Here is a 25,866-nt window from a genome sequence, read left to right on the forward strand (position 1 = left end):
TGAGCAAGAAAGCAAAAGAAAGGTTCCATGTTATATGAAATAAAGATAAGCCATGCTTCCCTCTGGAAAGGAGAGAAGCCTAAGAAAAGGTATTAAAAAAAAAAAAAAAAAAAAAAAAAAAAAAGTGATAGAATCAAGCATAACCAAATGGCCAGCACATTTTTGAATGCTTTTTTAGGGGATGGTAACAATAGGAAGTGCTTAGAAATAATTTCATTCACAAAGTTTGTTCTTTTTTTTCTTACTAATTATTACCTATTTTGTTGTAAGTCTTGCCTTTTTAAGTCATTACACTCCTCATGTTTAAAGCAGACTTAAAAATGGATGCTTAGAACAGTACTACTGCACAAATAAATGCAAAAAGCAACATCTGGAATTTAAGAATAAAGAAATGTTTCCCTCCCTGTGACTTTTAGCAACTCTGCTAGAGAGTAGATCTGCTTAATGAAATGCCTCAATTAGAAATAATTTTGTGCACTACCGTACTCATGACTGAAGACTGATGCTCTATCATTACAAGGAAAATGGAGAACATACAGCCCTGAAGATATCCCTGATGTAGCTGCACCTCTTAACTCTTACAAAGAACATAAAAAGTTGACAAGGGTAAGCCAGGTTTAACTTGCTGTTTTCACTATGTGAACTGAAAGGAGAAATAAAGAGCAGGGGCAGAGAGCTATCAATTAAAAACAGTAACATATTTTCCAATGCACAGATAACGAGTTTCAAGAACACATTGCTTTTAACCTCAATGGTATTTTCCTCACAGGTATTGGACAGCTGGAGAGATCTGTCATATTCACTTTCGGGGCTCACTGTTGCTCTGAACTTTTTGCTTGCAGTCACATCTCACACGCACATGCATGCAGAGACAGTTTAGTAACTCCACTGTGAAGAAAGTTTAGAAGGTACTGGCAATACAGTGTAGTAGAAAACACCTGAGGTAAACATTCAGAACCTGTGGGTCCTGTTTCATGGTCTTTCATCTTGGGTTCAGGTCTGTGTAAGCATCCCTTCCCTATTGATAGGAGAGCAAAATAAAGCCATTGGCAGATTTGTCACTTAACTATTTCTTTTAAATTGTTACTATTAATGACTGGAATAGTAGATTTTCTTAAGAGTTAAATGTGGTGGAAAACTACTTGTTGTTGACCTTGGCTCCCACGGTGTTTTTAATTCTCCTTTTCCCCCCTTCATTCTGTGTTGTTACATTACTAAGAGTCTTGGGCAAGTTAAATAGGAATGTACTGCTCTTACAGAAGAGCCCTAAGCAGGACTACAAAGGTGTTATTTATACAATACTGAAAAATGTCAGTAATAAAAAGAAAACCCTATTAGCCTTCTTTCCAAGCTGAAATTGTCTAGCTATCAAGTAGATATATGACAGGAACTCAGGACACACTGCTGCTTTGGATTACAAATGGCACTTTTGCTTTAGTCTGTTATGTTTTTTCCTCTTACTTGGAAAGTTCTTATGTAAAAATCAATCTTAGATGTCTTTAGTAAAGATCCTTCTGGATAAAGGGATAGTGCTGATTACCTTCTAAACCTGTACTTATCAGTCTGCCCATTTAACAGCATGCAAATGTTTTTTTTTTTTTTGCATGCTTCTGCAAAATCCTGAACCCCACACAGCAGGCTGGCTTACTCTGACATGTTTGGTTTTTTGTTTCCTGATACATTTGTGGTGGTGTTGTTTTTTAATAAGTATTAAATGAGGGTAGGTGTTTAATGTCTGCGGCAGTGCCTTTCACAAACTGTTACTTGACAAGTAAGTAAATATACCGAAGAGACACTGAACTATGACCATCCTGTGGTTGCCCTCAAAACACCAAGGGAGATTTTCCAGTTACACTACAGCATGTAGTATTTTACTCCGCTGATATCGTATGGACAAGGCATTTCTGGCAGATGATGGCACTTTCTAGAGAGATTTTTACAAAATGAGTTTTAAGAGAAAGGGCATGCTATTGGCAACTAAGGGTTCTCAGAGCCCATTTCCCTCCTCTCGTACACTGTATATCCACAAAAACAGAATATATGTTTGGTAGAAAATGCTACACCTGGAAGGATTAAAAAAAAAATAAGGCAAAAATAGTCATTATTGAAACACAGCTATAGTGCTAGCATCTCACACTCATTGTCTGATGTTGTAGAAGCATTCAAAGAATAAGATCCTTTCATTTCTGAAGTCATGTAAAATCTTTTAGTTTTGACAGGCTAGACTTCGCTTCAGTTTAAGGTGTATACGCATATAAGATCGCAGATATCCTGTGTTTAATTTTCAAAGTGGTCAAGAATTGTGTTTTGTCTGAAGTTCACATATTTTCACTTCTTTAATCAGAGATTGCCTTCTGTGAGAGTGAAGAAACTATTTCAGTCCAATTTTAAAATTTAATAGAAGTAATCAGTTCAATCATACAATGATGCAAAACTAAACATATGGTAAGAAAACCTAAAGATTTGAAAGCACTTCATGCCAAATAAATTGTGAAAGCATGCACTCTTAAATGGTTTCAAAATCAAAACTCAGATGAGATGATTGAAAAAAAAAAAAAAAAAAAAAATCTACAGACTCAATGCCTTTAAAGAAACTGGAAGCTGCATTTCATGAAAAACCACGTATTTGGCACTGAAAGCAATTTTTCATAATTTGAATGAGAAAAAAGAAAGGAAAATAAGTGGGCTTGAACTTTTGAGTTTACTTAAACAAAGCTGTTGCATTCCACATGCCCTTCGTTATACAGCATGAAAGCAATATTTTTTTGTATGCTTCAGAGTCTTGTAATAGAAAACTCTTCCTGCCAAAATGCCAGGATACATAACTGGATTCACATATGGGCTTCCCAGATTTCAGAAGCATTCAGATACATTTCTACTGAACCTGTGCCAAGCACTCTGAACGGTGCAAGTAGCAAAGCTCCGCTGCTAGATTCTGCTGACATTTGGAATCACTGGTAATTTGTTCTCAGGATGCCAGAACAAGGCTACAGATAATATTTAATCCATATCATAAATAATAGAATCCACATGGCTATCTCCATATCTTCAGAGCATTTTTGAACCTCTGATTTTAAAGAATTCTTTTCTTTCAGCATACACTAGCAATGCAATTGTTTTACAGGAACATGACATACCCATGCATAATGCTTGCAAAGCTATAGTTTTTCTTTAACCTGTGCTTCTGGCCAAAATCCTGTAATGAACTTATCCCACATGTTGCAATTTCCCTTCATTACACTAAACTTTCTTCTCATAATTAATAACAGGGACAAGTCAGCTAGCAGCCTCCAAGCTCAAAACACAGAAAGAACAATATCAGAGAAGCTGAACTGAGATAGCAAGTCTTATTTCAGCATAAGTTGTTTTTTAAAGTGTTAAGCCTTAATTAAATATTGGCTCGGTTAATATTTTGCTGAGATTCCAAGCTACTTTTGGAGTACATGGTATTTTCCCTTCCTACATTCTCACCATGGAATGCTTTCTCCTTTCTCTCATCCTTCCACTCCTGCACTCATTGCTATAAGTTAATTTGTCCCTCACTTGCAGGGGAGAACAGGTAAGCAGTTTGTTCCTTGAGACAGAGGAGAAAAAAAGGTAAAAGTAATTTCTTTCCCAGTTGTTAGAGCAGTCTCTTCAGCCCAGCCAGTGGTAGGTTAAAGTTAAGTAAGATATGAAATATCCAGTCTTTCCAATCTCTCATACCACCCTGCACTTCTATCAGGAGCTCCTGGAGATCTCCAAAAGACCACCCTCTCCCAGCTTAATTCCCACACTCCATCCAGCATAACTTGAACAGGAGTTACTGCCCGACCTACATACCTTCCCAACACACACACACACCTTTTCAGCAGTTAGGAAGGGCAACACACTGACATTGATGAGGCTTTCCCCAGAGTCCTTTCATGGCTTAGAGTTCCACCCCTTTAATGCTGAGTCTCATGCCCTCCTCTGATTCTCATTTTTGTCAACAGATGCCTGTGCACAACTAAACAGTCCTAGATATTTGTCAGTAATTAACTAGTGTCTCTACTTAAATTTGCTGTTAAGTAGTGGGAACCAGAGGGAAATAACACTACATGGCACTTCAGGTGGACTTGGGATGTAGCTTTACGTGTTATTGGTAGAGATTTGCTGTCCCTGTAACCAGCAATGTGGCTTCCTCTGCATTAAGGATCTGCACCCTGGGATTCCAATGACTGTGTCTTTATTTTCAGCCCAGTTCTGAAAGGATAAAATAGGGAGCCCTACCTGCAGGGGTATCTACTGCTACAACCAAGTATGCATCCTGATTAAGTGCAGCCACATGGCTTCAGGCAAATTGTGTTGCAGAACTAGCTGATGTCATAACATACCTGCTATCAAAAGAAGAGACAGTGTCCTGGGATATGTTTAGTGTTAGCGGTGCTCTCAGTGGATTCTTCTCTCAAGATATTAGTAAAAATGCTTAGACTTGCTGGGGCTATCCCACAGTAAAACATTTTGACCTGTATGCTTCTTGAATGGCACAACAGGAAAGAGCTACAGAAGTATTTATCCTAATGAGAGGTACATGCCAGCATACCAACTCTTTGATCAATACCTTATTAATGTAGTTCTAGAGATGAGATGTTTGATAGCTGTGGTTTGATTTCCTGATGGGAACCAAGGGACCTCTCTGAAGCTCTATAGATCTACCTAGAGCTGTGAACCACTATTTCAAGTCTGTCTGCCCAGCTTTAGACACATCCCACAGTGTCTAACTTACCACTTTACCCACAGTGCCTCTTACCACTTCTCCCATGGCCTTCTTTCCAGCCTGACAGTCAATCTACACAATATCTGCTGCTCTAGATCAGACCAATATTAATGTTCCAACATACCCTGGAATAGCAACTGACAGTGTTGTTGAACTGCCTCCTGAAGCTGGCAAAGACTAACTGGCTGGCAATCTACAGCAAGAGGAGGAATGTCAATGTCACTGTGTTGATACAATAACTGACAGAGATACTTCACTTCTCACACAAGCACACTTTGTGTAGCTTTGAATACTATCTACGTTCAACAATTTCTGCTCAAAACAAGTTTCTACTGAGAGCAGCTGATGCTACACATTAATATAGATGGAACAGTCCAATCATTAGGCAATTTTATTTTTTTTCTAAAACACATCTTCCACAGAGACAGGCCTGTGTTAAAGCTGTCTATTACTTCAGGGTAGCAGAAATTTCAGTGTCTGGTATGACATCTAGTCCCGAGGGGTGGTGAACACTTCAAATCAACCATTTGTATTCCAGAATGACTAGGACCAAACAATCAACAGGAACAGATATGCCCTTATTCTGTGCAATATGCAATCTACAAGTGGCTTTTGCAGCTTATCATCAACACAGATGTTGCTAGCTGCCACAAGTGACAGACTCCCTCTGTGAGTTTAAGGCCAGCTCCTCTCTTTGGTTTATAAACTAAGCCTAGAGGACTTTCATTCTCCAGGTGTTGGTTTCACTTCAGGGAGAACAGTGACTCCTACATAATGACTTTGAAGACATAAAAAAGAAATAATTACAAGAAGTAGTGGGCCTTAAGCTAAGCATTGGACAACGGGAGGTTGTTATCCCCCTGCTAGGAATGGAGATGGAAAAGAATAGGAAGGCGGTTAACCAGCTTACCAGGAGAATGTTCTTATGCTCTGCAGACCTTCTCTATAGCATCTCTTCTAGTGCAGGATGCAGTGCCTGCAAATTCTGTAGCATTTACAGCTTTAAGGAAGAAATAACTGAAGTTGCAGACAACATAGGTGATAATGCTTCCCAGGGGATGATATGCTATGTAACCTCACTATGACAGCAATCTCATTTCATCCCTGACTCACAGCAAAGGATTGTGTATATTATGGTACATCAGGGTAACATTCGTATCTTCTGTGCAAGTACTACGCAAGACCATCAACTTTCAAAAGCAAACAAACTTTCAAGGTACCTGTAGAAAAGCATTTTTCAATTGAGAAAGATAGAAGAAGCTCTTGATTACCGAATAATTTGCCTTTTCCCCTGTAAGTTACTGCTAGCTAACATGAACAGCTTGGTATTTGAAATGCTTTCTGACTCTAAGCCTCACATTTTGAATGAAATCCTAAATTAACGCCTGACATACGTATTTTCTACAGAAGGCCTCCTAACACATCTTCATCATGCACAATATCAGGTCTCATGACATTGAAGACATCAGAAAACAACAGAGGGAGGTCATATAACCACATGGTCCTGGAAGTCTCTTCTGTGCTCTTGTAAGTAATCATGATTTTATGAATGCTGCCTCTGTCTGTCCCATTCTTCTAATATGATGCTAGCACACAGACCAGCAGTAGTCAGACTCAGTAGTCATGAAGGTTTCTTCTAGGTTTTTTAATAATACACACTTAGAACATCATACATTCACTGTGCTTGTTTTGTGCTATTAGACATCACTGTACATACTATACTTTGATATTGAAAGTCCTCAACACTAAAGCAATAATTATTTATAACGTTAAGATAACCACCTCCTTTCTCACAAAATGTCCAATTTCCACTATAAACTATATGCTGTTCAGGACCACAGTAACTGCTACCTACAGCACTCAGGATTTGATGCAAAGCACTTCTTCAGTGATGCATAGAAATGAGCCACAGAAACACAAAATATTCTACATGTCACCTCCTTCCAGATTAAGTTTTCAAAACTGAATGCTCAGGCTTTCTGGGAACCACAGGTAATAAACACTTCTGAGAACTGCAACATCTGTTTCAAATCCTAAATCTGGATGAAGGTTCTTCTTTTTAGCAGTCAGCTTTAACCACCTGACTTTAATTATATGCTTGGTTCCTTGTCTAGAGTGTTAATAGTACCCAACTGCCTCATAAGCCCATGTAAGAGAACATATGAAGACCAGATGCTCTGTTCCTTTACCAAACACTACTTGCAATGAAAGTGTAGCAATCTCCATAGTGGGGGAATAAAGAACTCTTGGCTTCTACGCAGTTAGTATTCCATTAGTGAGCAACACTGGAGCTTTTACACAAGTCAGCATCTGAATTTCTGCACTCACAAAAAGCAGCTAAATCTCCCATTTTTCAAAAGTGTTTCAATATATTTTCAAAATACTTTGCATAGGACACACTAAGAAAACAGTGAGCATTATTACCTGTTTAAACACCTCGTGTCATTTCTAGCCTATTATTGTATGCTTCCAAGCTGTATAGCTTCCCTACAAACACCCTCTTGTACTCTTGAAGCTTCAGCTAGATTGCTTTACATGATGGCTTTTACTCAGCTGCTTAATGCTCATTTATTAAGAAGCTTCACCTGAAAGCAGTTTCTCATGTGTAACAAAATAAAAAATGCAGCAAAGACAAGAGAGCAGCAAGGCCCCAAGCAGCAGCAAGTATTTGCTCAAATACACCCACCAGAGGCATAGGAAGAAAAACAAACAAACAAACAAAAAAAAGCTTACCTTCAGAAGACCTCAGATACACAAGGATTTCCAGCAATCAACGCTTGCCTCCCCTGCCAACCTTTAAATGAGGTCTGGGAAGGAGTGGATCATGGCTCCAATCTTTCCAGTCACTCAAGGGCACTGCATGCAGCTGAGCTCCCCTGGGCTGGCCCTGCCTTCCCATCAGGTGCTCAATCACTGATTCAAGCCATGACTTATCATTTCTGCTACACTAATATATGGAATTAGTTTTATTTCTTATCAAGGGTTCATGTTTCTTTCTCCAAAAGCCTCTCCAGAGATTCAGTTGTTTTATGCTTCTCATTGCACAGAAAGAGATGAAAAATGCACAGTAGTAACATGAGATGTTAAAAAGAAAAACTCACAGAAAGCCAAGAAGTTAGATAAAACAAGCAGCTAAAGGGAGAAAAGCTTAGAAATTGCATGAAAATGATGTACCAGAGGTAGAAATAAAATGTGTGTATGCTATACACTGTAAAAGGCAGTAAGGACACTTGCACATGGGAAACAGTAGAAATAAAAAGAGTAGAAGTCATATCTGAATGCTGAAATATATTCTGACAAACGAAAACAAACAAAACACACAAAATTGTAATAACTGCAATATATATATATATATATTTTAATGGCAGTATGTCAATAGGTAATCAAAATATAAAACAGACCCTCAGAGACGATGAGGTTACTGCGTAAAAGCTGTGCATTCCTCTGGTTGGCACTGACTACAGAGCAGGGCAGGAAAATTACTGACCAGCTTGTTCCTTACAGAGGTTGAGTGTGAAGAAATCTCAGATTTAGGAAGAATGCCTCATAAAAAAAATATTTGTACTTGGAAGAAAGGGTTTTAGCACAAATCAGTGCAATGAAGAGTAATGACTTGCCAGGAGCAGATGATGCTCACGCAGGAGTTCCAAAGCAGCTCACGTATGAAACCTCTCAGCTGCCAAACGAGGGTAACTGCTGCTTAAATCACTGCTGTGCCTGAGCTGTGGGAAAGTGCAATCGAACACTGAAAGGATCCAGGATGAGTGATTGTGCTTCTTTTGTACCCATGGTTAGAAGGAATATATAGTAAAAATAGAAGCAGTAGACTCGGGGATAAATGCCATGTCAAGGCTGAGTCAACATGGCTTTCACAGCCATTCTAAAATACAATTGTCTGAGAGGCCACTGAAGAATTGGATGATGATCCAGCAGGTGACCCCAAGGAGGTGGTTATCCAGCCTGCAGCTGCGTTCCCTGGGCAGATCACACTAGGGCTGCACAGAACATGAAAGACACGTTATGTGTTGCAACACATAACTATCAGAGCCAGATGGTTCCAATGGACTTTAATTGCTTTCAAGCAGCCTCACCTGGGGCCTCCACCCATGGCCTCCACCATTGGCCCTGAGCCTGTGGGCCAGCCCTTCTGCTTTTCTCTCTTGTTTTGGTTTGCCTTCAAGATCTGTGAGGGAATCATACAAATAAGTTGAAATGTGGAGCTCACAATGTGAAGGTGGAGTTCAGCTGCAGTCAGAAAAGAGCTTGAAATCTATCGTATAAACTGTCCAATTGCTTTCAGAAGGGTTTATTTAAAGAAGTGAAAGATTTAAAAATAATTAAAAAATAAATAGAGGAAGTGGTGTAAGTAAATGGTTTGCTTTCCTAGTGGACTGCCAGAGCATCTCAGAAACCTGATGATTGAATTGGTGTGTGAATCTGGAGAGGGTGAGTGGTAAAGTGAAAAGCTGCAGATCCTAGAGCAAAGTTTTCAGGTAGTCAGGACTAAAACTGATGATTGCTTGTCAATACGCATTGTGAGACAGGTAAGGCACTTATGCTTCCAAGTGTTTTCTGCAGGAAGCAGCTACTGCTTTATGCTGTGTAAGCAGGAGAAAAAGGAGTGAACAGATTGAGCTGTGATGAGAAGTTCCTGGTCTTTTCCTGAAAAATGTCCCACTTAAATGGCAAACCACTAGAGAGCAGCATTACATCAGTACTTCTGTTATGTATCAGAACAACTTCTGAATAAAATAAAGTGTCAGGATGATGTTTGTGGTTTTAGATCAGATTGGTTTTCTGATCAGATTTTCAGGAGCAGGGAAGATAGAGACCAGTCTGTCCCACCTGGTTCATTGCTCAGTCTTTGCTGTGGAATGAAATTGAGATTAAATAAGCATCGCTAAGAATGTGATAAACATATATTATTAAAACCAGCAATGATAAAATAACTGATAGCACAAGGACAGTATGGCTAAGGACAAAAGTCAAAAGATGGTACAAGAGGAAGGGCACATAGGAGAAAGAGCACAAATTACAGGCATGAATTCAAATTGTTTGGAGAGATAATGAGTTCAAGTCCTGAAAAATCTGCTAGGATATCAAAGCATGAAGTTAGATAATGTAAGCAAGCAGTACTGAAAGTTTTTTGCATCTACAAAATAACTGCTGACAGTGTGTGAAGTTAGCAGGTGATATGAAATTTGAAAAATACCCCATTCTTTCTGACAGTCAGGAAAATGAATTAAGCAGCAGTAAGTCTCCTGACTCAGGAATTGCTCCCATCTGTACTCTGCAACTGGAGCCAATAAGGTATTACAGCCTTGCCTGGAATGGATATGCAAAACTGCATGGCAGAACTTCAAAGCTCTTTTCTAGCCCTCCAGACTGTCACCCAGAGTGACCTAGCTCCAGGCTCTGCACAGTGATCTGTTTGGTTTTTTTTTTTTTCCCTCATGCTTTTATTGTCTAAATGCTTTTACTGTCTTTTGCTCTCTCCTTGATCATTTTGTGATGTGTAGCAGTGTGCTCCTGTGATTCCCCTTGCCTCTTCTGTACCTGATTCCTCAGTAGACATTGAGGTTGCTCAGAACTGTACAGGAGGGCCTGTGGTTAGCAGCATAACTAACTAACAAGGACTTCTGAATTTCATCCTATTGTCAGCCAAGGGCAAAAAGAGTCCTTTATACATGTTATGGGAGTATAATCTACAAGAAAACTGACTAAATGAATTGTGGATGTCACAGAAGCGTACAATATGTTAGAAAGTTTAGGAATTAAAAATCAGCGTGGTAAAATGAAAACATTCCGAGCAAAACTTTAATATCAGTTAAAACCTTCATAGTGAAATACCTAGAAGGTTCTCTCCATCAATTCCTGCTGTGAACCCTGTAGATTTCTTGAAATTCTCTGCAGAAACAAAATTCATACATTTTTCTTGTTTGCTTCCTGAAGATCTAATGCAGCAAATCCTTAGGCTTTTCTCTAGCACTGGATATTTGCACAGAGGCTGAAACTTAGAGCAGACCTGTAACTGTTGTCACATGGCCTCAGTGCAAACATCTGCATCGCACAACTCTTATAATGTAGGTTTTCTAGGATTCAGTGCTGTGCATCTATTCAGGCTTGTTTCTACTCATGGACATCAAATGAGGAAGGGCATCCCAGAGACGGGAAGCCAAAACTCAGGGAGTTCATGGTTTTATAAAAGTCACAATCACCACCAGTGATGATGTGATATTGCATAATAGGGCAATGGGGGAGGGGGGAGAACAGTGACACAGCAATCAACTTCTGTCTCCAGCACATTTCCATTGCCCTGGCTGAGAGCTGGGCTCTGCAGAACAGGGTGGCTCCTGGCAGTGTGCAAAGCTGTTTCTAGGACAGGTAGTCAGTACAGATGGATCAAAGAGTTCCTTGACATTGAGTTTTGCTGTAAACAGACTACTACCAGATATCCTGTCCCTAGGTCAGCAGTGAGGGAATTTGCAGCAGTTCATGGGTTCTTAAAGATGAGTCACTTCAAGGTTGCTGGATTTTCTTTCCTATTGCTCCACTTCCTCTGTTTTCTCTGAAGATAAATAAGAAGTAAGAGTCTGACAATTCTCTTGAGGTCCTGCAGCTTGTTTGTTTTGTGAAACTACTACTCGTTATCTAAGTCTGTTGCACTTGTTAAAGGCAGATTTCCCATAAAGCTTGTCCCAAGTAAGCTAGTCACGGCCTTGAGAACTGAGCTGCAGAGCAGAGATCATCTCAGAAACTTGAAGATGAAGTGCCTTCTTCTGCCAACTCAATTTGCATTTCTCTATAGCTTTGTTCTAAGCAAACCTGTCCAGGTGTGTTGCTGCTCCTTGATGCTGAGACTTCATATTGCCTTTGCTGTGCTGCTCTGTTGCTCTATGTTAAAATTATTTATAAAATGCTGTGATTCTACACAATGTAATTTTTCTGCTGTTGAGATAAGTATATGTAAAAAATGTACTTTTTTTTTTTTTTCAGATAGCTACAAGAAACAATGACTTAGGTGAGTTTGATTGCAACTATTCTATAAATTACTGCAATTCTTGGGTGGTTCCTTCTCTATACTTCATTCTCTATGTCTCTTACATTTTTCTTCTTGAAAATGTTTACTGTATCTGTAGAAAATAATTCACAAAACTCAGATGTGTTTTAAAGTCACATTCAGTTTGATTATGATTTGATTATTTATGCTGTCACAATAAAGAAATTTAGAAGAACTACAGAGTAATTGTTATTTTGAATGTTCTTTTCCACATGTGCCCTCAAAAATGAGTATACGTGTGACTTTGATTTCTTCCCTGTGTGATGGAAGTCACTTCCCTCTCTGTTGTATCCAAAACTACTGTACATTTTTGACATAATAACCAGTAGCTACAGTTTGTGATAAATATATGGCAAGGAAAGGTAAGCCTGACCAGTCTATGTATACTAGACTCACTTAAACTGAATTCACTTATCTTTTGTCACCTTTTTGGGAAATAAACTTCAGTGGAAAAAATTTCAGAACGTACAAAATTTTGGTTAGTGTATGCCTCTCATCTTCCTTTTGCACTTCTCTTTGATGTCTCAGTGCCTTGAATGTTCATTTCCTTCATCTGCCAGACAGTAAAATAGCTGTCCATGAAGGAGACATTCTCCTGAGAAGAGGACAACGCAGTGCAATTAACTGTGAGAGCTGTTTATGGCCCAAGTCACAGGATGGACTAGTCAAAGTTCCAGTTAACATCTCCTCTGATTTCTGTAAGTGTATACAAATGGACACAGTAAAGCTAGCATTGAACTTTTAGTCCCTGTTTTAATATTTTATGGTGTTGTGCCATGCATCAGATGGAGTCTGAGTCCGAATGAGAACTTATCAACATGTCTCTTCTGCTAATCTCTTGGCCCTACGGCACTTCGGCTAAGACTCCAAACATTCTAGGCATAAGCACTAAAATGTGGTTACTCAAGCAGTGCTTGTTATATAAAAAAAATACCAGTTAATTTTAATTGCAAATAATAGTCCATTTCTGCTAGCTACTATGCACTTTGATATTCAGCAAGTACAGATGAAAAAGATATGTAATTTGTCCACGTTAGGAAAGTATTTGTCATAATTACCACCAGAAGCAATTATTTTAACACTGACTTTCTTTCAAATATGTCATAAATGATCTGTCTAGTGGAAAAGGCTGCAGGGCCAATGTCTTCATCTGGAAAATTTTGTTCCAGAAGGCTTCTTATGCGCTTTGTGGGTCCTCCACCTCTCCCCTGTGGAGGCTTCCCTGATGTCAGGCTGGACCCAATTCCTACTCCCGAGAAAAGGAAACCTTTGTGCTACTGGTTTGTGTTACCGGTTTTGCTGAGGAGAGCCCAGTCCTAATTGCTACTCTGCTCATGTGTTTCTAGAACACACCTAAGTCTTGTGGTTAGGTAAGGGTTATTCTTTCTGCCTTGCTCTCTCCAAACTTTAAAGATGAGGAAATTGATATGAAAGGTAACTGTAGATGACTCATAATTGAGGAAGCCAAAATAGGCGAAAATGTTCAAAAGCAGATAAACAATCTACATTTGGTACTTGAACAGAAACACTGTCTGAGCTTCCTAACACTGGCTGTCTCAAATGGTTTCAAGGGGTGTGTGGCAGACATTCATTACCTCTGATAAACAAGCTGCTTTTTCCATGCTTAACTAAGGTCAGATGGTTCATTTGGGATGTTTCAGTCCAATTATTTGCATCTTAAACTGTTTAATTTTTTAATGTTCTGCCAGTCTTTTGCTTTTCATCAGCCTTCTCCTGCAGAATGCGTATGGGCTAGTTATAATTATTACATATTCCTTCAAAATCTGATCAACTTAATCTCTGAAGGCTCTGTGCCTTTCTTCAGTACATTTGTAGGATAAAAAGGTAAAGAGTGCTGTAGAGATCTAGAGGAATGCATCCTATCGGTGAACCTTATTTTTAAATAACTAACCAAGACTTCTGGCCCCTTTCTCATCCTAGCATTGGCAGAGAGGTCTTGGATTGCTGATGCTCTTCAAGAGGTCTCCACATTGACCTGTGTCAAGTTTGTCAATCGCACTACAGAAACAGACTATGTATATGTTGAACGCGGGCAGAGGTAAGCTCCCTGTCTCCTGTGTCTGGAAGTATACAAAATGTCTTTCAGTTTCTTTTCTATTTTGGTCAGATTTTAAGTAATTTCCCTTTTTATCTTAGGAGTCAAGATGTAGAAAGCAGGTGCAGTTTTTCATTTTTCTTTAGATATACTGGTAGTTATATCATTCAACAGGCTACAGGAAAAGATGAGTGGACTTCATTAAAGATAATGCGTTATAATCCAAAATTATTTTTTTCCTTAGTTGTTGTGAAAATTCTTTCAGGTTTTTTGCTTACCGACTTGAACTGCTTCACCTAAGTTTGCTACACCTGTTTTACAAGAGCAATTTCTCCCTCTGCAATTTCTTTGGCAGCTTTCAAGTAGTCAGGATATCTCACACCAGCGACTGTGTGTGTTCTCTTTGGGGCTGCGTATCTGGAGGCCCATGGTGGCATGTTCAGTATATATATTTATTTGTATTTGCTGAACGCAACTGTTTTTGTTAAAATTGGCTTTTCTTAGCTGCTGGTCTTACTTTGGAAAAATTGGAGGACGTCAAGCAGTAGGCCTGGTGAAAAATGGCTGTATGGATAAAGGAGCGATTCAGCACGAAATGAACCACGCGCTGGGTTTCATCCACGAACAGGCACGGAGCGATCGGGACAAGTTTGTCAAAATTATGTGGGAACACATTATGGCAGGTGAGCCCACTCGGTGTTAAAAGAAAACTAATGCTTCGAGATATAGCTGAGTGTTTCTTCTGAGAACAGCTGTGCACATCAGCAGCAGCAGCAACACCTGGCTGAATAGCTGTGGAGATGTGCGCACTGTGGTGGGATTTCTTGTTCCCTGTGAGTTTGTTACTCTGTGGCAAATGCAACCTAAAAGTAGTTCTACATTCTTGTTGAGATTGCCATGCTGAGCCCAGACTTGTCTTCTACCCACAATATCAAGATCATAAGGATCATAAAATGCTGCAAAAAGAAGCATCTGCTTTCTATCGTGGGCAGCACAAGCAGCAACCAGTTACAATCACTTGAATTGAGGTCACGTTAGGAAACCACTTCTGGAAACAAGGATGGTAAAACAGTGGAATATATCAGCCAATTAGATCATGATGTTTCATTAACAGGATTTCTTAAAGGATATTTCTGAGCTCCTTGTCTATAGACTGAGCTGATGAGGGGAAATGGAAGGAAGACTAGACTGTGCACCAAAAGGGAAAGGGGGGGAAAGGCAAAGACGTGCAGGGGAAATGAACTGAAAAGCTATCTGTGTTTATGAAGGCTGTTAGTGCACATCATCTGTTTATAAAAACCAACAAAACTATGTGGCTAACAGGGCTGATGGTAGAGATCCTCCTGACTTTAGTGGTACAGAAATAGACCTCAAGACATTCCGTAGGCTCCCAGTTCTTGCACATAATCTGCTTTTCCCTTGCCAGGACTTCGTAACTATGGATGTTTGGGGTTTGTTTTTACCCCCTCAATTTACATTGGAAGCTATTCAAATCCTTTGTTTTGACAGTATACAGCCTGATCATTTACTGTCCACTTAGCTACTTGAAACTCTGCTTGCTTTTCCCAAACTTCTTGGGAACAAAACTGTACTCAGAGCGTCCTTTTCAGCATTCTGAGTCACTGTACTTAGATTCTGGCAGATATTTGTTGTTGGTTTTTGTTTTTGTTTTTTTTTAGTGGATACAATGGGTTAAGTCCCCATGCCTGTGCAGGTCTTAGCTCTCCTGTACGTGTGACCCTTAGCTTCCCAGCACATTACAGGGCAGCATAGTTTGTTGGCCCGTTGTCCAACCAGGCTACTGCTACCCCTTTCTTTAATGAAGGAGTTCAGCTAAGTATCTACATGCCAAACAGTAGCCACATGCTTAAACGTTTCACCGCATTTGAAATGTGCTCTTCTCTGGTCATCATCTCAAAAGAAGCTGTGAAGTTACTGATTATATTTTCTTAAGTCAGTATAGCAGATAAGAGGAACTGAGATAAAAACGTAATTGAGCAGGGAACGCCAATGCTAATGAGAACCAGTTTGAGCTTTGAGTTCTTGAGCTACAAAAAGTTCCAAAATAATGTTTATCCCCAAACTTTGTATAGTTCAGGACTTTCTCTTTGTATTTCTTAGCCCTCTCTGGGACCAACACAGATGGCTATTACGGGAAGAGGCTGACTCTGACTGCAAGATTGCCAGCCAAATTGCATGAACTCAAGAGTCAGATAGTCAGGATGATCTTCTGATGAGTTCCCAGTGTTGAATTCTTGTCCAGATGGCTTGTTGTTTACAAACCCTTAGTTACAATAACAGAGGTACAGATGTCGAACTAAGAAGGAGTGCTCAGTGGTCAGGAAATTAGCCTCGAGGCAATGCTGACTGCATTCAGAGTCAGAGTCTGAGCTCTGCTCTGACCCTGCTCACCTCTTATGGACAAGAGGACCAGGATGCAATTCACAGGCTCTCCAGGCAATAGAGAGAAATAGGTGCATCCATATTAGAACGGGATCAAACTCCCTCCAGCTGTGCCTCAGAGAATGAATGCTAGGGGATGTGAATCCTAGTCTGTCTGTGGGCCCCACTCCTTTATCAATATGATACTTTCTAACAGGAGTTTTCTAAGGCTAAACAGATAAAATGGGGAGGTACACAGCAGCTACCTTGAGGGAAGCATTACCAGTAGCTGTATTTGGACAGATTATTTCTAACAGATTTTACTGAGTGCCCATACTTAAAGTAAGCTATAATATTTGGCTGTAGCCATTGCTGATGGATTTGATCAGAGGCAAAGCCAGAATATGGTTGGTAACTTAAGTGTGAGTAATAGGTAAACCTAGTACCTTTCTCTTGAGGTCTTATATCCCTGTATTACTTTGCACAGTGGAAAGGCTCAGCAAGACAGCTTGGTGGGTCGGTCATACACACCTCTGACTTGATCTAGGTAGCCAGACAGCATTCTCTGTTAAGGTATGGACAAACCTCTTGGGACATAAGCTGGATGCTTCTAATGTCCAATATAACCTACTAAAATATATTCGTAAATGAAGGTGGAGAGATGAATACATCTCCTTGAAGAATGGAATTAGATTCATGGATTACATTGAATTTTTTTCTTGTTTTCCTCAGTTTATACTCTGAAACCTGCTAAATTCAGTGGAAAAAAGCTCCCATGGACATCAGAAAGTTTTGGTTGTTTTGGAAGATCCTAGTGTGACTTCACAATCTGTACAGTAATTTACTTTTATTAGGATTACGACAGTGTCAACAGCAGGTGGTGTCTGATAGCAGTAATACTGCTCTAAATGAACGGTTGTTCTTCTGCCTTGCAGGAGAACAAGGGAACTTTGGAAAAGTGAACTCCAAAAATCTGGGCCTTCCCTATGACTACTCTTCTGTGATGCACTATGGCGCGTGAGTTTTCCAGTGCGTGCTTTCATAGGATCCACTCAGATCTAGGGAGAAGAAATTGTTCTGTGCAGGGAACGATTTTTTTCTTTTTTTTTTTTTTTAGAGTAAGTGTGCTTTGTCAGCAGTATTCTTGGAAAACAAAATTGATATTGATAGAAGAAAAAAGCACAGGATAATGTTTTCTGTCACTACGGTCACCTCTCTTACGAGAGGCCTTTGACATGGCTGTGTTTCAAAGACTGGGACACTGAAATAAAACAGTTTGGAAGTCCATGCTGGGCAGATACCAGTTAGTACTACGTTTATTTTAGACAACACTATTTGGGTGCAGAGAGAAGAAAGATGGATTTTTTTCCATCATTAAGATGTATGCTGTCTCATGAAAAGTATTTATCCAGGACTATCATAGTTGTGTTTTGGTTCATAACATACAAGTTTGTATCATGTACCACCTCCTTTACTTCTGTTAGCAAGAAACAACTTCTAAACAATACAGTGCAATAAAAATTGTGAGGCACAGGAGTATGATCAAGTTCATATTTAATAGAAATGATTTAGAAATATGACTTCCTTATTTCTACAGGTATGATTTCTCCAGCACTCCTGGGAAACCAACTATTGTACCGGTTCCTAACCCTTTGGTGCCCATTGGGCAGAGAGAAGGGCTGAGTAACTTGGATGTAGCTAAAATCAACAAGCTCTACAAGTGCAGTAAGTGCAGTAAGATAGCCAGCTCAGTACTTATTGTAACCACTGTCAGACATCCCCAGAGGAACTCAGCCCACTGCCCATCTCTCCCCAGCCCTACAAGAGGTGGAACAGAACTGTCTCTGTGCCAAGCTGCAGTCTTCTTGGGAAGGGCACTTTGCTTTCAGTAATATGCTATCATTGAGTTATGCTGACCTATTCCCTGCCCTTTGACATAAGCAAAATCCACTAGAAACCATGGTAGTACTTCTGTGAATTCCTTGTTTTAGGAAAGCTCTGAAGGTTGGAAAGCATATGAACAATCCAGAGCCATGATTCAAGTTTAGTTTATTCTGCAATAGCACCAGTGGGTTTCTGATTTCTTTCAGTTAAAAAATGACTGCGGGGCTGTATGGGTATCACTTAGGCTTAATAGAACATCTGTGAGAGGAATTCCCTTGGCTTTTTGTTCAGTTATCTACCTCCTTGCCCACATCGACTTCTCACTCATTGCTGTGGTATCTGAATGTCTAGAAATACTGAACATTTCTCCAAAGCAGGAACTCTCCAGCTGAGAGACACAAAAGAATGCAAGTAAAATCCCAGACTTGCTCTGGCCACATGCATTTTTTGTGCTGATTCCCAGCACATAGGCTAATTGATCTATATAGTATTTGACTTTTCAGAGATGTTACTCAATTAGTTTCCACCAAAAAACTAAGAAACATGACTACAGTTAGTGCCAAATTCTGCTTTGAATTGTGTAAGTACTTAAGTCAAATGGTCATCAGTAATCAAAAGGAATCAGCATTTCTTCACTTGAGGATGTAGGTATACAGAGGAACACCTCTCAGCAATGACGTTGCAGTTGAACTGCAAATAAGACATGTTTTCAGTTTAATTGCAACTGTCATAATCTCAAAGATAACTACAAAAAGTACTTAAAAGTGTTCTTGATAGCGAAGCTGGGAGTGAATCACACTCCAATAGCATTATTATGTAATTACCTAATTAGATCTGTACATTTGGGAAGCAGGACAAGGTTTAAGAAAAACGAAACACCAAAACCCCATAGACCCCGGCAGAAATAAAAAAGGACAAAAAGTCCAGTTCTCTTGGTGAAAGCAGGGAGTGAGAGAAAGATGTAATATACATGAGATCAAGCATTGTATGCCAATCACTAATTTTATAACCTGACTTCAGTGCTGTGTTAGTTTTTCCACAGTGCCTATCTCTTTCTTTGTTTTGATAGAATCTGTTCTAAGCTTTATTTTGCATACACCTAAGAATGCACATACATTTGCTCACGGGAATTTATGTACTACTATCAATGAAACTGCTATTGATCAAGGTTAAGCAAGTTAATGAAAGATCCAGATCTTTTTCAGGAAACTGAAATAAGTGGGTGGAGCCCTACTGTTTAAAAATAATAAAATGAGTAGATGAAGCAGCAAAGTACCTTCATAAGTAATTGAGTTTGCTGATGGTTTTGAATATTTTTTACACCAGGAACATCAACACAATTGTAGGCATAATTTTTTTTACAAGCTTGACTAATCATAATGGTTGGAGAGAATTGTCTGGAATTTCTGGAAGATTAGTGTGATTTTATTCTCTTCAGCACTGTTTGGTTCTTCCCTTCAGATTACTGTAGCTCTGTACTGCCAAAACCCAAAGGCTCGTTCTCCTCCGTCAATTACCCATCCCCATACCCAAACAACAGCAACTGCCTGTGGTTGATCCGCATCCGTCGGAATAAGGTAATTTTTAATGTTTGAACCAGAGCAGCAGGGCTATACCATGTTGTTTTATCATGATGACATTTATTCTGTTATATAGTGAATGAGAAGAAAGTCTCGACAATTTTCATAACACTTCTGGTAATACCATAAAACGTTACTATGTAACTTCTTTATCCAGTTAAGATTGCGTGTTTTTTTGAGGATAAGCAATAACCAAATATCAGTTATTGGGGCACAGTAGTAGCGATGGCAGGTGAAATTCTATGCTCCTATTATACAGGCAATAAAATTGCAGTGACACATGGATAATAAAACGAATGGAAGTTCCTAGTTTGCTTCATAACAGTGAGGTAATTTGAATCTTTCCTCGTGTATAGCAGTAAATCCAATGTGTTTTCTGTTTCTCAAGATTTTCCTGCAGTTTGAGGCTTTTGATCTCCAAACTTCCTCAGATTGTTCATCTGACTATGTAAAAGTTTACAGTGGAAACAGCAAGAACTCTCCTGTCTTGCTGGACAAATACTGTGGGCAGGGGCCGCTGCCTTCCATCGTTGCTTCAGGATCAACAATGCTGGTAGAGTTTGCAAGTGACGAGACTGTTACAGCCACAGGATTCAGAGCCTCCTACAACAGGGGTATGAATACTCCTTAAAAGAGCTCAGAGTACAGTATTAGTTGTATTTGTATGGAAGAACTGAACATTTTTGAACGCATAATCCAGGGCAGGTTTATCTGTTAGTCTTTGCACCTCCATAGGTATTACTAACACAGTAGGATGAGCAATGATGACGCTGAAGGTTAGCAGTGGGCAAAACAAGAGGCTGCATGGGTCTCACACTAGTAATTCTGAGTAACTTAGTAACATTCTTCTCAGAGCCTCTGCTGGGCATCTTCACATCTTTAGCAAAATTTATGTAAATAAGAACAATGCAATGACTGTGACTAACGTGAAAAGTGCAAGCAAAGAAGAAAAGACTGCAAAATGCCAAGAGAAATCATGCCAGAGAGAAGCAAAGCAAAGATTTGGTTCATATGGTATTAAAGGTTTTAGTGCATTTTATGCAACAGGAGAGAATAACCTTGGGTAGCTTACACTTTCTGATTTAAATAGCTCTGCTATGCTGCATGAAACTCAGTGCTTACTGTATTCACTTCGGGGGTGTCTGTTTTATAAGCATACAAAATGCGTTGTATACTGCTGGAGACAATTCTGTTGTGCTGCAACATGCTTTCAGTTAGAAGGCAGCGAACAAATAAGTGGCTATTGTGTTATTTCAGCTTAAGCTGCAATCCTTAAAAAATGTAAGTTGAAGAAGTCTTAAAAATGTATCCTTGTTTTTCTGCATTAGGCTTGATGGAGTAATTTCTAGATGACATCAGATCTAGCTCAGTAATGCAGTCTCAAATACTTAACCTAGTTCTTCTCTGAAAGAGTTGTAAGGTAGTTCCATTAGAATGCTACGTTAACATGGTAACACATATGGCAAATGTAGCTTTAGATTCATCTGTTCCCTGTCCTTCAAAGGTTTTTTTAGCAGCCAAGTTTTCAGTGCCTTCGGTACAGCTGCTGATAAAAATGCTAAGCAGTGAAAATCTGTTGCTGATATATTTTCTTCATAGCGCATCCTTTCCTGGCTTGAAGAAAGAATACAGGAGAGTACAAGCAAGCTTCTTTCTACTGTCAAAATACTTGTTAATATACCGTCCTTTTTTTTTTTTCTACTACTCAGTGAATTGTGGAGGTACTTTCACAGACTCCAGTGGAATCATCACCTCTCCAAACTACCCCAATAAATACCCCAAAAACCGGGCATGCTTCTGGGTCATCAGCTCTCCAGTAGGATATAAGGTAAAGAACTGATTCTTTCACTGTTTGCAGCGATGTTCCCTAATGGAATCAATTTGTTTTGTTTTGTAACATAATAGCTGTAATGGCAGAGTGAAAATCTGAACACGTAAATTCAGTTTAAGACCTTATGCTGGCTCTTGGTATTTGAGGTGATCATCAAGAGAAAATCTTAACGCCTGCATGTGAAACTTTTATGAGTTCGGCTTGTACTTTGCAGGCTTTGCTCATAATAATCCCTAGGTAAGAGTTCCCACTAGAAAACTGAAATATTGCACAGGTGTTGTTTTTGTGTTTCTTGAGAAAGAAATTTAAAGTGTACAAAATTGATCTTTTGCTTCTCCTTTCAGACTTAATGCTCATGAACTAAGCAAACAATTTGCTAATAATTTATATTACAATATAAGGTCAGGATGTAGGACGAATACAGAATGAAAACAGGGCCTGTACATAAAGGATTTAAACAGTTAGCATTCGTTAAATACGAAGGCTAAGAGAACAAGATATAATTCAGAAACTGTACTTTTCTTGTGTTTCCTTCAGGTGTCTCTTAAAATGTTATTCTTTGAGCTGGAAGATAATGACAGATGCATCTATGACTATTTGCTCATACACGATGGAAGCCGACCTACATCACCAGCAGCTGGCCCTTACTGTGGGACAAAGAAGGTTGCAGACTTCACTTCCACTGCAAATTTTGTGCTGGTTGAATTTCACAGTGACACAGTTTGGGAGTTGGCCGGATTCAAGTTGAGCTATACATTTCATAGGTAACACTACACAGACGGGGACTAGAAAATGCAGGATGAAAGTATGAGAGCAACTAGCCACTGCTTCTGAGGCTCTAAGCTTTTGTTATAGTAATTCCATTGCTGGTATTGCACGGCGAGATGCAGTAGAAAAACAAACTATGTAAGTAGATTCTCAGTCACCCATAGCAGTAGAAACCACCCATGAAAAATTTGGAATATGGCTATGGAGCAACTTGTATTCCAGAGCCTGTGTTCTGACAATTCCATGTAACCCTAATCTGCATTCCAGTATTCATACAGAAGAACCTTCAGACATTTGTTTATGCTTTGAAGCCTAGCCTGTTTATACAGTAGGTACAGGCACAGTGGTTAGCCTGGAAATGACCACTTCACATTGAAGATGCATGTTAACATTCCTGTGCAGCATTTCAACTCAAATAACTGCATTACTTTCTTAACCAGAAACAGAACAGGGAACAGACTTGGCTGAAGAAACTTAATGGCAGGAACAGACAGTGAGAGAGAAGGAAAGGAAGGAAGTACCTATTGCTGCCACTTTGTAAGTAAGCCATGGCCTGAGTCAGGTATTGAAATCTTCCATTGGGATATTACTGTGTTTGTTTTTTGTTTTGTTTTGTTTTGCTTTCCTCAAAACGAGGCCTGAAAACATAACGGAAAGCTCTCTGAATAGAAATAGGGCCAATAACTTTGGAGAATATCATATTAGGTGTGAAGTATCTTGACTTCAGAGCAGCATCTCCTATCTCTTATAAGTCGGAAGAAGAGAAAAAAATCACTACTCTGGACAGATAACAGTTTACTTTTACTTGGTATGTTAAGAGTTAAATGCCACTGCCAAGCTGGAATGGGATAAAATGTAATAGATTTTCTTGCAGCAACTATATCTTTGTGAAGAAAAGCACATAGAGAATGCCAGTTCAATTTCCCAGTGCCAGGAAGGCAGCTAAGAAAATCCTGAATTATGGAGATTTCTCTTTTTCCTTTTTTAAAGATCTGTAATATTTTGCTTTTTAAGCACTGGATAGTTTTTATCCTCAGAATAATATCTGATGTGCTGTGGGCATAAAGGTCTAGAGCCTGGCTGCACTGTGGTAGGAAACTGCATATAAAGCCGACAACAAATACTTGTAGCTCTTATGAGCTGATCTGGCTATGCAAACTATTGAGGAAATCAAGCAAGGAGGAGACACTTGGGTGGCTGTAGCATAAGCCTGGGACAGTACCTGTTCGGTACTATCTCCTTATGTTACTAATAAAATGCTTTTTTCTTACTGTGTTTCTGCATGGAGAAATGCTGATATAGTAGAATACAGTATATTCTCCCTTTTCAGCGTGGCAGGTAATTTGGATGCAGTACCTGAGGGCTGCACCTGTGCTATAGCTGGAAGGAACTAGTCTGCCAAAAACCGGTGCTGTTTTTAACAAGCTGCAACAGGCAAAACTCATCAAACATGGCTCTGGGTGCCTAAGTACTTTGGGTCTCATTCAGGATGGAAACTCCATGATCTTCCCTCCAAAGTTTTTAAAAGTATGATCCCATCATGAACTGAACTGCTGATCACAAAGAGCTAAGGAGAGCTAGAGGAACCCAACCTCAAAGACAGTAATGTTTTGCATGGCATGTATGTATGTACAAATGTATGTCTTCCAGTTCAACCTCATATCCTGCTGGATTTATGTTCTCTGTACAAACCTGGAATACAGATTGTGTGTGTTCATGGAAGAGGGGAGAAGGCAATTCTGATATCTTAACCTAAACATCAAACTGTACGAATGCTAATTCTCTCTGGGTCCGACTTTCAAGGAGGAACTAAAGTAATAATCCCCAGTGCAAACTTGCATGGATCCTAGTTTAAATATGCAATGCTGACAGCTTTGATGGTAATTTCAGTACTATTTCAGATTTTCTTTTCGTGGCCTAATGTGGGGCTCTACTATCAGGCTTCCTAGGTCCAGATTTTTAACATTCATAAATTCAAAAGAGAAGCATGAACAATTCATGAAACAGTAATTTACTGCATATAGGAATTCTAGTCTTGCAACTAGTCCCTAGGAATATAGTATTAAGTAGCAATCTCAGATGTGGGAATGTGGCATGAGCAGGGTGCTTTATTTGTAGGCAAGCCTTTCTTGCAGGCAAGTCATAAGCCCTAAGGGGCAGGCAGCCTGGCTATAAAAATTCCACTCACATTTGTTTTGAAAGTATGAATTCAACAGTACTGATGTAGGCTGCATTCAGGAATGCATTTTCTGAAATACATTATTCATAAGTTCCCTCTTTCATAGGAAGGGCTTTTCTGTCTGAAGTCTAAGATTTCCACATTTCATCAGTTATGTTAGGAGTCATTGTTAACTGCTTTCCTTAATGAACATGCAGATTTACAGGAGCTTCCACAAACACTCCAGACTATCTGCCACTCCCTTCTGCAGATATCAAAAGCTTCAATGTTTCTCCAACTGTTTTTTGAATTCCTGCCAGCAGACTTCAGTTAATTTTGTCATTTTGCTGTAAATTTGCAGCCCGCCAAACAGGGAAACACAACATACAAAACATTCTTCTGACACTATTGTTCGTTTTCACCCGCCATTAGCTGTGAATCTTAAATGGAGGATTTATACAATTCAGACACCTGCTACAAGCTTAGGTATGCTCAACTGCATAGCAGAAGAGGATGTGCATCTAAAAGACAATTATCAGCCCAGAATGGGCATTGCCCATGTGTAATAATGAGGTAGAGGCTTGCTATTAATGTTCAGTTTCTGAGATCACCAAACAATAGACACCAGGGACATCATGGCCAAAGGTTTAGGATTCAAATATCAGCACTGATTTTGAGAGGTTCTAAACAAAGTTCATCACATACTACATACAGCTTATAAAACCAACACGTAAGGATTTAATCTTAAAAAAAATAGAGTAGCAGCTGTAATGAATACGTATATACACACATATTCATGTGTATGTACAAACCTTATAACACAAGCAGTTGTTACATAATAGATCTGTGCTCAAATACAGCCATTTCCATCAGCCTGTGCATGTGGAAAAGATGAGAGGAGTGTTTGTGCCCAAGTATCCCAATCTTACCTGCTCTGGGACTGTCCTGGTTCCTAGCTGGGAGGTGAGTCAGGGCCTTTGAGCAACAGGCTTTCCTAATCTGTAAAACCAGAACAGAGATTTGTCAATCACTTCTGTTGAGACAAAAGCAGCCTGAAATAAAGCTCTACAGAAATGCACCAAAAAAATCTACTAGTCCTAGGTTTATTTTTGTTGTTAAAGTGCATTGAGTAACTGTGGTCAAGACAACATTCACTTGGACTTGGACTAAACTTCACTTGGACTACACCACCAAGAAAACAAGACTAAGACTGAAAACATGGGTAGCTTTGGCACGCTGATAGTACAACTGGTTCCTCGCCTGGACAAAAACTGAAACTCGGGTTCCAGATCCAATTTGGTGATGCTTTGCTGCTTCTGTCACACTGAGCCCCAAGGACAAGCCGCCCAGCCTGTGTGCTGCAAGCTGTGGAACGTGGCGTCGGCAGCTCTGTGCGGGACAGAGAATGT

At 39.5% G+C, this 25,866-nt stretch overlaps 2 protein-coding genes across 5 annotated transcripts in view; one reads left to right on the top strand and one right to left on the bottom strand.

Annotated features, from left to right (window-relative positions):
• Positions 1-25,866, bottom strand: part of LOC122158134 (transmembrane protein 263-like) — a 217,231-nt gene that overhangs the window by 191,257 nt on the left and 108 nt on the right. Inside the window, exon 2 of one of the 2 annotated variants that reach the window (XM_042814562.1) lies at positions 25,387-25,456. The gene's annotated coding sequence lies outside the window, so the exon portion shown is untranslated. Of the gene's footprint in view, positions 1-25,386; positions 25,795-25,866 lie in introns of those variants that run through there. The other variant, XM_042814563.1, reaches the window with a different exon arrangement.
• On the top strand, positions 11,404-25,794 carry LOC122158132 (embryonic protein UVS.2-like). Of its 3 annotated transcripts, XM_042814557.1 has the most exons (13): positions 11,404-11,571; positions 11,735-11,759; positions 12,359-12,496; positions 13,740-13,857; positions 14,359-14,537; positions 17,172-17,253; positions 17,834-17,961; positions 19,582-19,697; positions 20,089-20,314; positions 21,410-21,528; positions 22,069-22,194; positions 22,740-22,836; positions 23,630-25,794. In XM_042814557.1, exons 1-12 carry the CDS (start codon positions 11,503-11,505, stop codon positions 22,794-22,796), a joined length of 1,383 nt encoding a protein of 460 aa, XP_042670491.1. In that variant the 5' UTR covers positions 11,404-11,502; the 3' UTR covers positions 22,797-22,836; positions 23,630-25,794. The 3 variants fall into 3 exon arrangements, with proteins under 3 accessions (XP_042670491.1, XP_042670490.1, XP_042670489.1); XM_042814556.1 differs by having other exon boundaries at positions 22,740-25,794; XM_042814555.1 differs by having other exon boundaries at positions 22,069-25,794.

Source organism: Centrocercus urophasianus, unplaced genomic scaffold (assembly GCF_019232065.1).
Source record: "Centrocercus urophasianus isolate 14NV4802_14NV808 unplaced genomic scaffold, USGS_Curo_1.0 seq_14, whole genome shotgun sequence".
Classification (NCBI taxonomy): Eukaryota; Metazoa; Chordata; class Aves; order Galliformes; family Phasianidae; genus Centrocercus; species Centrocercus urophasianus.

Bases quoted from the DNA above. Each gene is read 5' to 3' on its own strand.
- LOC122158132 (XM_042814555.1), top strand. From the start codon at position 11,503: ATGAAGTGCCTTCTTCTGCCAACTCAATTTGCATTTCTCTATAGCTTT. The intron at 12,497-13,739 runs GTAAGTGTATAC...TTCTCATCCTAG, and splicing joins TAACATCTCCTCTGATTTCT to CATTGGCAGAGAGGTCTTGG. The intron at 19,698-20,088 runs GTAATTTTTAAT...CTGTTTCTCAAG, and splicing joins TCCGCATCCGTCGGAATAAG to ATTTTCCTGCAGTTTGAGGC.